This window comes from Clarias gariepinus, chromosome 23 (genome assembly GCF_024256425.1).
Source record: "Clarias gariepinus isolate MV-2021 ecotype Netherlands chromosome 23, CGAR_prim_01v2, whole genome shotgun sequence".
Lineage (NCBI taxonomy): Eukaryota > Metazoa > Chordata > Actinopteri > Siluriformes > Clariidae > Clarias > Clarias gariepinus.
Window position 1 is genome coordinate 13,838,410 of NC_071122.1, and position 12,619 is coordinate 13,851,028.

Sequence of the window (12,619 nt, forward strand, 5' to 3'; positions counted from 1 at the left end):
TGCTCATGCCTTACATGCTGTGTGCTTAATAAAGTACTCCCAGCCATTGCATTGGGTAGCAAATAAGCTCACTCGTCTCTCCAGCATTCTTCCCGGCGTAAAAACGCTACATTGGTGTCAGAAGTGGGATGGAGAGTAACGGGTTAGAGTGCACCCCGAAGCAAGCTACAGCTCCGTGCGCCGTCAGCCGGGGAGGCGATCTGCAGCTGCACCTGCCGTCCTACAATGGCGCTGTCAAGCCCCACGCGTTCATCGCTCAGGTGAAGCTAGCCGCCGACTTTGCGGGCTGGTCCCCGGCGGAAACAGCCGTCCGGGTGGCCCTCTCGCTGGAGGGCGAGGCGCTCCGGTCGTTGGAAGACCTCCGGGCGGATGAGAGGAAGGACTGGGCGAAGCTGCGGGAGTCGCTCCACTTCCGGTTCGGCGCGGGTGACCGTCAGGAGGCCGCGTGCGAAAAGCTAGCAACCCGCGAGCGGAGCGCCTCCGAGCCACTGGGGGCGTTCGCCATGGACTTAAGATCTCTCGCATGCCGGGGCTACCCGGAATTCGGGCCCGTCCAGCAGGAAGAGCTAGCTCGCCGTGCGTTCTTGCGGGGAATTCGGCCGTCGAGGCTGCGCGAGCACATCCGGTTAGCGGCACCGTCATCTCTGTCTAAGGCGCTACGCGAGGCCGAGCGTGCCGAGCCCATCCTGGCAGAACACCGCGGCGAAAGAGCCGAGCGTTTTCCCGTGGCTCGGGGCCGCTCGGTAGGTGAACCTAGCCGGGGACAGGGCTACCCGTCGCGGCTAGGCAACGAGCAGCTCTGCGACGTTTCGCTCTCCGACGTTTCGCGGCGAGGCGACGGAGCGGGTGATCTTAAGGAGGCGCTGCGCGAGGTCGAGCGCGCTGAGCCCATAATGGCGGCACATTACGGCGAAGGAGCCGAGCGACCGCCCGCAGCTCAGTGGCGCTTGGTAGGTGAACCTAGCCGGGGACAGGGCTACCCGTCGCGGCTAGGCCTCGACATCGCTTCCGAGATTCCGCGACGACGCCGAGGCCATGTGAACCGCCCATCGCCAGGCAGAAGAGGCGAATGGGCGTGGACACTCACGGCCAGCTCGGCTCTCCGATGTCATCTACCGGGTGCGGTTGGCAGGGCGGGCACGAGTTTTGCCCCACCGGGACCGTCTTGCGCCTCCACAGCCGCACGCCGGGGAACCATCGAACTCTGGAGGCCGGACCGCCTCAGGACTACATTCGCGTTCACTCCTCACCTGCCAAAGGACGCCGGCGTTCCCACCGCCAGCGCCGACCGCCTCCACGCCTCCGAAACGGAGTTCGTCATGGTGACCAGGGACGGTCACAGCTCGGGTGGGGGCAGTGTGGCGTGGGCGGGGCGGCGGCTGACGACCAGCATGCCTTGCGGGGATGTCGGTGTGTGTTCACCATGTTGGGGAAAGGTGTTTGGGTTGGTGGCTTCGGCCCTGTTTGTGTGAGGGGTGTGTGACGTGTGAAATGTGCTCCAGTTCAAGCTAGTGCTGAATTGGATGTAGGCTCCTGAGTGAAGGTGCTGCTCATGCCTTACATGCTGTGTGCTTAATAAAGTACTCCCAGCCATTGCATTGGGTAGCAAATAAGCTCACTCGTCTCTCCAGCATTCTTCCCGGCGTAAAAACGCTACAATATTATATCTGCCAGCTTCCCCTTACATAAGCCTATACATGCCCCTGTGATGGACAGGGACAAAACTTATAGAATTTTTGTTAAACAGTTCTGACAAATTTTTTCTTATAAACTGTAGATATATTTTATGTGTAAGACAGACAGAATTAACTAAAGTTTCCTGCAGTGTTATAATAATTATTTAAAAAAATACAATCTTGGATTTTTAAATGCAGGTTATTATCAATATGTATAGCCAGTAGACATTTGTAACATTATACTAAAATTTAGTTTTATAGGGAACTTGAGCTAAGTATAATTCATTTGTAAATATGAATCAGAATTTCTAGTAATTAACTGCTATCAGCTCATTAGTCTTTTATTTAATTGTAAACACATGCACTTGTTACGGAAATAGAGTTTAGGCAAAGTGCCTAAATGTTAAACATGTCCAAAGTGACTTTTTATATTTTAGCATTTTGTTTGTTTTTGTTAGAACACAGAACAGTTAGAAGGTGACACCATGGCTTTACACATCCAGGGTAAAGAGGTCGAATCTCACTTGGGGTCTATGTGTGTTCGCGTGTGTGTGTGTGTTGCATGTTCTCTCCATACTCAATGGGTTTCTTCAAGGAACTCTGGTTTCCTCCCAAAGTCCAGGAATGGCCTCAGTGCTGGTCAGCGTCAGTGAGGGAGGTGTGGCCTCTGTGTCTGTTAATCATACCGAATGAGGAATAGTTTCTTGACCAGTCAATTCCCGTAAAGGGGGTGTGGCCTCTGTGCCTGTCAGTCTCAGTGAGGGAGATGTGTCCTCTGTGCCTGTCAGTCCAGGATATCAGTCCCAGTAAAGGTTGCATGGCTTGTGTGCATGTCAGTTACAGTGAAGGTTGCGTGTCCTATCTGCCCCTTAGTGGCAGTTAAAGAGATGTGGCCTTTGTGATTTTCAATACTAGTGAATAAGTTTAAGCTTCCGTTCTTGTCAATCCCAGTGAAGGGGGCGTGGTTTTTGTGCCTGTCAGTCCGGATGAAAGGGGCATAGACCCTTATCTCATCAGTCCCAGTACAAAAGGCATTGCCCCTGTGTCAGTCAGTGAACAAGTGAAAGAGGTGTGGCCTGTGTGCTGGTCAGTTAAAGTGAAGGAGCTGTGGACCCTGTGATCCAGCCTTAGAGCTGTCAGTCCCACAGAAGCGAACATGGCTTCTGATCCTATAAGCCCACTAAATAAATCTGTTTCATTTTTATCCATATTAAAAGGTTGTAAAATAGTGTAAACATGACTTACAAAAGATTGTGCCATGCAAACATTATAAGTGGTTTTAAAAACTGATAAAAACATAAAACGTACAACATGGGCACTTCAATAAAGGAGAAAGAGTGTGTTATATTGTGTGAAAGTGTCAGAATTACTTACAGGGTCATTTCTTACTTTGCTGTACTTGTGGCCAAAAACATTATGTGGAGCTGTAAAGCTGTAATTCCCACTGACAGTTTCATGATTATTAAAAAGGAAAGCAGGCTAGGTACAGTTTTAAACACTGTAAGGGCTGAGAAATTCATCATTCCTCTGTATAGCTGTTCAAAATCCTGTATAAATGAATAGCGCAATAAACTGAGCCATTCAGGTTTTTTGTTATCTACAGCTCAGAGCGATGATTCTTACATCATTATCACATACAAGGATAACCGATCTTTGTTTTTTTGTTTGTTTTTTTTAAGTGTGGTTTTATTTTTTAACAATTAATGCAGAAAATGTTAGCAATGTAAATGAGTACATTTGAACACCTTAAAATACCAATTTGAACCTGAATTATGTGCCATGTTACATCTCTAATGAATAGTTGAAGAATTAAAAGTAACTTTATTAATGCTGTCAGATTTATTGAGAACGTGATCCATTAATGTTAAAAGCTTTAAACAATAAGTTAAAAGCAGAATAATAACCGGTGAGTGATATAAGCGGCAAGACTTTTATGAGATGAGTATAAAGGAAGCACATCTGCCACCTATAAACCTATGAAACCAAAAAGTGATTACTGTATGTATGCTTCACTTAAAATAGGTCTTTTGCATCTAAATGGCTTTTTTTTTTTTTTATCTTTCATTTTGGCCAGGTAACCATTTACACAGGTTCCATGATATCACTCATCAGCAAAAAGTAAACTTCTCAGTAAAGTTTATTCCCAGCAGGATTAGCTTTTACTCAGGATGGCCTTACCATTTTCCGGTAATTGAATTACAGTCCATAAGATAGATATCGCTGACTCAGCATCCTCTCACACACACTAGCTGTAATGGCTAAGGTGTATTTTATGGATTTTAGACCTACAGTAACTTCTGATCTCCACCTGAAGGTTATTTCTCGATTGCGTACTTTATTATCTTATACTCTTCGGAAACTATTCTTTCATTGGACTCCCTTTGCTGCAAAATCATAAAATTGGAGTCTCTCTGCTCTGCCTCGGTCATCACTACACCACCCGGCTCTTTTAGATGTTCCTCCTACCTTGCTACTCTACTGATGACAGCCTTTTACTCGGCCCTCTTATGCTCTTAAGGATGATTCTCTTCCTAACTGCTTTTTGAACGTGCAGATTGTCTGTCTCCCTTCTGGAGAAGCCTTGCTGAAGAAGTCGTCTACCTCCACATTTGTGGTGGACATCACTTCCCCATTTGTCTCTGCCTTGGACTTCACCCTCTATACTGGCTGTATGGTAGCCATCACTCCATTTTTATGCCCCTCCTTGGATGTGACTTCGCCTCTTAGCTATGCATACAGTATGAGAATGCACATCGTCACTATTGAGTGGAGGACATTGCCTCTCCTGCCAGCTATGTTAAGCGTAGGACTTCCAAGAGAAGGGCCCAAATTAGCAAGACATTTCACAAGATTCTCCAGGACCTTCCCTCTGACTGGGAGCCATGCTGTAAAAGGGTGTGGGTGGGAGGACTCTTGGTAAACTACATTACCTCATTTCATAAATAACCATAATTAACACTGATCCTGTTTTTAGTGTCTCATTGTATTACTTCCATTGTTATTGTTGCTTGTTCTATTTTTCTGTATGCTATTTTGTATGCCACAGTATTACTAAAGTTAGCATTTATTTGCCTTTATTCACTTATTTATTCCTTTCTTTTTATCTGTCCTTCCATCACATACTGTAAGACCAGATCAAGATCTTATTAACACACCCAAGTTGTCAAATAAACAATCTTAGATTTTTTTCTGTCATAATAGTTAGAGGCCAAAATGACGCTGTTACTTACACTCGCTGCCTCCTCCAGGCGGCTGATAAAACGAGAGCCCCAAGCTGATCATGGCTGCGATTTCAAGGATGATGAGGGTCACATCTTGTAGCGCTTCCCATACTAACTGTAAGAAAGTTTTTGGCTTCTTTGGAGGTATAAGGTTTCGACCGTAGACTTCTCTCCTCTTTTCTAGGTCAGTTGGATCTCCTGTCAAACCTGGGAATAAAGGACACATATTTAAACATGCGGTTGTAAAAAGAATTCACATAAATCTGACCCTGATTTTGCCAGATTTTGTATGTGCTACACTGCACACACTAATTCGCCATACCTTAAAATGCTAAACATTATTTAATCAAATATTATGCTGGTTCCTTTTGTACCGCCAGAGCAGCTCTGATCCTTCAGGGCATGACTCCACAAGACCTCTGCGGGGATGTGCAGTGGCAGATCATTTGGGTTGTATGAGTTACAGGGTGGGATCAGACCATGGATCAGACTTGTTTGTCCGGCGCATTCCACAGATGCTTGATCTGATTGAAATTTGGGGAATTTTGGCTGGGTAAACAACTAAAAAACTCTGCTAAGCGCCATAAGCAGCAGTCTGTGGTGTGCTGGGTGTTCTGATACCATTTTATCATGATCAGCAATTTGGGCTACATTGACTTTTCTCCAGGATCAGACCACACAGGCTGGCTATTGGTCCTCAAAGGCGTAGATGAGACTTCAGTGTCCTCAGTTTACTGGTATATAATTGATAATTATCATTATTCAATTCACCTGATAATGGTGTTAATCTTGTGGCTGTTCGGTGTATATACACGCACTAATCTGTGTTTTTTTTCAATATCAACACTCTTCATTGGCTAAAGTCCATCAAGCCAACACACACTCAAATTGAAATCATTTAGCTTGGCATTGTACAACATGAAATCTTACATTTTACACTAACATTTCATTAAGCAGCTCCAAAAATGGCACGAAATCCTGTGCCCACGTAGAAAAAAAGTGAGCAATCCAGATCTCTTGCTAACACTGGGCCTTTGTGTCATGAGCGGTCTCAAATTATCCAACTGACTCAGAACACAGCTCACACACTTACACTTATGTAAAGCTCTCGGTGCATGTAAGTGCAATACATTTCTGATGGCAATTACATTCGCTCGCATGTGCTAAGGATGTGACAAACAGATGGAGCAGGCATTTGACATGGAAGGCATTTGACATGAAATTTAAATATTTATGGAAAGGTGAACACTTCTCAATAATTTTTTTTAAAGTAAAATGAAACAAAAGTGAACACTAGGAATACAATTAAAACCGGGGGTGAAAGTAATTGATGCCATTGAAAAGAGTAAACCATGGAGTTGGTGCACAGTGGTGTAAATCTCAGCTAAGCAAATATGTTCCAGGTTTAAATCACAAATATTATCAAATAGAAGGCTAGTGTGCTACAGTAGGATTCCCTTCTTCTGCATACCAAGTAGTGCCCTTGATCAGAAGTTGGAGAGAGATTTGGAACACAGCCGGGGGTTCGGCGCTAGGTAGCCATGTGCCGCACGTTAGCCGCGAACAAGGCACTGCCGTAAGCTAGAAAAACAACACAATCAGTTCAGAGGCGAAAAGGAATGACTTAAGCAATCACTACGGATAGAAAGCAAAGTGTTGTTTAAAGCAGATGATTTTTCTTCCTGAAAGTGCTTCTGCGACTGGGTTTGAATTTGGGTTTCAGCAGGCAGTCGCTCTCCTCCCTTTTCCTGTCTGAATCTTTCAGTGGTACGCAGTACCGGACACTATCAGCCCATTTCACCAATGATTAAAGCTAGGGATATATCAATAGTGACACTGGTATTAGTCTGCTACCATGCCTATTTATGTACAATGCCCACTTAATATTTCAGTCTGATATCGCGTAACACTGCCAAGTCTATGCTGCTGCACTAATAAAGAGACAACAGGCAATTTCAGTCATCTGGAGGCAAAGGAGACTGCAAACTAGGCTCAGAGACAACATCAAAATCAGAAACTCCATTATAGGATAAAACATCTTAACTATAAAAATCAGCACAAGCACTTCACTGCTAAAAGCAGAACAGGAAACAATGTGCCAGCTAATACTGGCTAAGTGAGATGAAAGATGGCATACAGTAGGTCTTAGAAGTACCATTGTTCTTTCTGATCAGCCTCTATAGGTCACTGGCAACAAAGAATCCTCATATGGTTGAAAAAAAAGTAATTTTCCATACTCACAGCTGTACCGGAGCACTTTTCTAAGATGAGACAAGCTTCTACATCCTACTTAACCTTGAGTCTCAGGTGGCTGAGACAGCGATGCAAAGAAAAAAGCAGGCTATTGTAAAGTTTTTATAACCAAAATACAAAACAGTCATTCATCAGCTAAAATGACTGATGTTCCATAACATGCCACAAAGTTGTCAATTGGGCCCACTTTTTTTTCATTAATATGATGCAATATGAAAGGAATAATTCAGGTTGGAAAAGCTGTTATGCAAAAACAAAGCTGTTATGCTGTTAGTACAAACACATGGTGTGAAGTTGGTTATTCAGAAAATAATTTTGAGATACAGTACAAAGGTGAGTCAAAAATTATCCACACTCCGGTTATATCAACTTTTCTGTTGATCTTATCAGCGTGTGTTTAAGGCTACAGTCTCCCCAGTGCATGTGTGAACATGTTACTTCGTTTCATTTGTAACTGCAGTGCAAGCACTTGTGATTGGCACGAAAAAAGACCAGAGTACAATGATTAATTTTCTTTTTCTGGACTGAGGTTGTACCTAGTGAAAAGGTTCAACAATCAACAGTGCTCGTTACACAGTAAAATGCATATTGAAGTGCTGAAGCCTAAAGTTTGTATTAATCGCAGAGGACTGCTATTCAAGGGCGTTATGATCTTGTATGACAAAGCATGTCTGCAAAAACTTCCTTTTGATGCATACCCCCCAATAGTCCTGATCTTGTTCCATCTGACTTTAACCTGTTTGGTTCCCTGAAAGCAGCCCTACAAGGACAAAAATTCACTTTTGATTAAGAAGTGAAGACAGCGGTAGATTTGTGGCTCGTGGCTCAGCCTTAAGCATGTTTTAAATGAGGGAATACAAAATCTTATTGACAGATAGACAGAGTGTGAAAAAAGCAAGGAAATGAAGTAAAACAATATATGTATTTGTCTTTTCTAATAGGTCATTAAAATAAATGCTACAGCCTGAGTGCAGATGATTGTTAACTCACCCCTATACAGTAATTCATTAATCACTGATATATCACATCAGGTTGTATATTTACCAATGTATAGTTAAATTTAGTTCTGTGAAACTTATTATATTGTACAAACATAGCCAATGCACCAGTTTTATTAACCATGTTTCCAGTTTCTTTAAACATGTCTAGAATAAAATGACTTTAAAGACATGCTGCCTTCCAAATGGAAAATACAGACATATTACAGTAGGAACACTGAAAAGTACTTAGGTCCTTAGGTAACCTCCTTCGCCATGCTATAGCAATATTGTGTGTTAAATATCAATAAACTCCTTAAGTAACATTTGTTTCTAACTTGCCACTGTTTTAAAAGGGAATTATTTTGGGTAAGTGCATAGCACACACTGATTCAACCCCTCATCTAATGCACACCTAACACCTCACATGAGCTCATAAAGTCATAAAATGTTCCTAATATGGAATAAAAAAAAAGGGTCTTTGCAAGTGAAATGTAGTCTAAACTGCAGGCTACTGTGAATGACATTTAACAGTCACCCCCCCCCCCCCCTTGCTTGACATAAACAGGCTTATCAATATCATCACAACAGTAGAATCAAAAGGTTATGTGAGACTGCAAATGGCAGCCTGCAAACAAAGCAGCCCAAAGGGACAAAGCTGCTGGAAAAACGGAGAGAAAACTGATGTTAATGTGGTTACAGTCTGCAATCTCAACAGCTCTGGTGCCTTCAAGTGCTGAACAAACACTGCTTTACTTACTCTGGGTGACTGAAAGCCTTCATAGACAGATTACATAAGCAGCAGGCGCTTTCTGAGAGAGTATACCGCCTCGCTATTAGTGTGTAACAGACATCTGTCCAGGCCTTACCTCCTGTCAGACATGACCAGAACGTTAATTTTTTATATGGGATTTATGTAATACATAAACGTATGTAACTTCTCTTATTTAAAATAAACTGCTATATTAAAAAACACACAGCCCAGTGCAGAGAACTGCTGAAAGCTTGTCCTTCTACATTACATAAAATTCTTTTGTATATAGCAATTATTTTGAAACACATTGCAATTTAAATTTAAACTGCAAAATGTGAAAATTAAAAGTAACATTTTGTAGTCAAACAGCAAATAATGCCAAAAATGATCTCATTATGAGGATGCATAATGAGTAATAATTGAATAATCGTATACAGCAATCATTTCTTCTTACAGGACTGCTGTATAAAAGCAATATTGCACTAACAATCATGCTGTTGTTCTGAAGTTCTGTAATGCTATGGTTATCTGCGACAGAATTATACCTAATAATTATTTTTTTGTTTACAATAAAAATAAAAGCAATTGTACCCTAATAATCATGCTGTTGTAAGGTTATTGTTACCTTCAACAGAATTGTACCCATGTTAATATTCAGCATAACAGCATTTTGCTCATATGGACATGTTCTGCAGTGAAATGTGCACTACCTTAAATAGTTGTCTACAGAAAAAAAAACAGCAATGTAGCCTTAACAGAGCATCAGGGTCAACACGACAATATGATATCTCCTTTGTAATAAATTATTTCATGATGCACTTGCTCCATTCTATTTTCATGCAAAACCCAGGAGGCTACTGTACATTGGGATTTTTTTTTTGTTTGTTTCCATCTGAAAACTGCTCGGTTATGCAATATGTTGCTTTCTTTATACGGATGCAAATATCCTTCTATAACGTATTTATTCTTTTTTTTAGTTATGTTTGAAAATATTGTATGGTTTTGTACATAATAACCAGAGTCACCTACGGTAAGCAAATAGTTATGAGATTTCCATTGTGTAATGAATGAAGTGATTAATATGATTCAGCTGCCAACAAGTTATTTAACCCTGACTGATAAAGTAAGTACCTTCTGAGTGCTTACATATCCTTTGGTCCTGGCGAAGAAGTTACTCTGTTTCAGAAGGCTCAAATTGTTGGCCTGTATAAGCTAAAAAACATTTAAACATTTCAACCTATTTACCCTGTTTCAGAGCGATGGGTGCATCAGGGTAAAAAAAAAAAAAAAAGAGGAGATGCCCATTTCATTCCTAGTGCCCACTTGACTAGGGGGCAGTGAGTAGGGTTGCTTCTGTTGGTCAGGTCTAGGTTGAGCAAAGTTACGTGCCCAAAAAATTAGGTCAGCTGATAACCTGAATATGCTTAATGACCAGGTTTTTCTTAAATGCATTTTTCCCCCCTAAAGGCACGTGCATGTTCCAAGATATGCCAGGATAATGCCAGGATTCATAGGGCTAAAATTATGAAAGACTGGTTCAGGGAGCATGAGACATAATTTTTACATATGGATTGGTCACCACAGAGACCAGACCCCCACTGAAAATTCTATGGGATGTGCTGGAGAAGACTTAAGGAGTAGACCTGTCGTCATTTTTCACTCTGCATGGAAATAAATGAAGTGGTATTGCATAAGCTTATCAAAATGTAAGCAACAATGAAATCCGAGTATGCAATTTTTTTTTTTTTTGGCCAGCCAGGGTATATTGTGTTTTTCAAGCACATTGTTTGGCAGTATTGGCTCAGCCAGTTGAGGGTCTGGGTTGCTGATCAGAGAGTCAGGGGTTTGAGCCCTGCCATTGCTAGGTCACCACTGTTGGGTCCATTGGCTAGACCCATAACTCTACGCCGCATACTCAGCCACTCCATGCAGTGCCAGGTTACGATGGGAAGGGCATCTGGCATAAAACATTTAGAGGATTTTGTAAACCAAATGATAATATGTGGTGGCCACTAAAAAGGACAAAGCATACTGTATAAAAAAAGATTTAAATATTTACTTTAAACATGGCCATACAGTCACTCTACTCTATTTTTTCAAAAAATATATAATTTACAATTTATTTTAATATTAGAAAAATATAGAACAGGAACAAGACATTTTGCACATTTTTATTTAAATCTATATATGTAATTGTAGTGCAGGCGTTACATAATCAGCCTGTAATCCAGCTGACTTTAGCAACTGTGATCAGAATAGAAGCCTATAAAACAATGTAAGAAATACAACTACTTATACCAAAACAGAGGAATTCCCACTAATGAAGCCACAACCCCGCATTACGGATGCTACATTTTCAGCCATGTGGTTTTATTCGAGTTACTTTCCACATAACACAAGTGCATTAGAAAAAGATTTCTTCCCACACACCACACTTTTCAAATCAGGGCTTTTTGTAGCTCTTTTCATCCAAGCCAGACCTCTGCTAACACTGGCAAGCTACAATTAAGTAAATCATTGAAGTCATGCTAGCACGGTGTCACCAAGGCGAGTCCTGGCTGAAAGGGCCTCATTAAGCCAGTTTCAACATGAAATGCCCACAGAAGGCAATGGAGGAGAAAAATACAAAACAGGTATTTTAGGTGACAATGCCAAATTACTGAGCATTTTTCTAGCTGATGAATAAGCAAAGAGGCTTGAGATGTGCGAGCACAAAGGGACAGCTTATTTAACCAATAAATGATTAGATTGAGAGGGTCTATATACTGTACACTTTATTGCAAAAGGTATTCACTTACCCATCCAAATAATTGAATTCAGGTATTTAAATCCCTTCCATGGTTACAGGTACTGTATATAAAATCAAGAACCTAGACATGCAGACCACTTCTTTAAACATTCGTTAAAGATTGGGTCACTCTCAGGAGTTAATTCCAGCATGGTACCCGTGATACAGTAGGATGTCACCTGTGCAATAAGTGCAGTCATGAAATGTCCTTGCTACTAAATATTTCACACTCTATTGTGGAAGTGATTGGGAACGACAGCAATTCAGCCACAAAGTGGTAGGCCACGTGATATAACAGAGCAAAGTCAGAGGATGCTGAGACGCATAATGCACAGAGGTCGCCAACTTTCTGCAGCGTCAATAGCTACAGACCTTCAAACTTCATGTGGCCTTTAGATTAGCTCAAGAACAGTGCGTAGAGAGCTTCATGGAATGGGTTTCCATGGCCAAGCAGCTGCAACCAAGCCCTACATCACCAAGTGCAATGCAAAGCAAGACACCGACAATGGACTCTAGAGCAGGAGAGAAGTGTTCTCTGGAGTAAGGAATCACGCTTTTCCGTCTGGCGATCCGATGGACGAGTCTGGCTTTGGCAGTTGCCAGAAGAACAATACCTACCTGACTGCATTGTGCAAAGTAAAGTGTAAAGTTTGGTGAATGTGGGGTCGTTTTTCAGGAGTTGGGCACAGCCCTTTATTTTCAATGGAAGAAACTTCTAATGCTTCAGCATATCAAGACATTTTGGACAATGTTATGCTCCCAACTTTGTGGGAACAGTTTGGGGATGGATGTGTACATGTCTTTCTTACACCCTCCAATGTAAATGAGTGATGGGAGGCATGACAGGAAAATGACATCTCACAAGTGTACCATATTGCACTGGTATGGAGCAATAACCGTTATACTGAGCAGAGGCAGGACGGTTGTGCTGCATGCAGTGTGTATGTACC

At 42.0% G+C, this 12,619-nt stretch overlaps 1 protein-coding gene across 9 annotated transcripts in view; it reads right to left on the bottom strand.

Annotated features, from left to right (window-relative positions):
• Nucleotides 1-12,619, bottom strand: part of atp2b2 (ATPase plasma membrane Ca2+ transporting 2) — an 81,232-nt gene that overhangs the window by 40,513 nt on the left and 28,100 nt on the right. For all 9 annotated transcript variants that reach the window (XM_053483937.1, XM_053483934.1, XM_053483931.1 and 6 more), the window contains exon 2: nucleotides 4,907-5,104. In XM_053483937.1, the coding sequence (XP_053339912.1) occupies nucleotides 4,907-5,104 (198 nt within the window). The remainder of the gene's footprint in view (nucleotides 1-4,906; nucleotides 5,105-12,619) is intronic.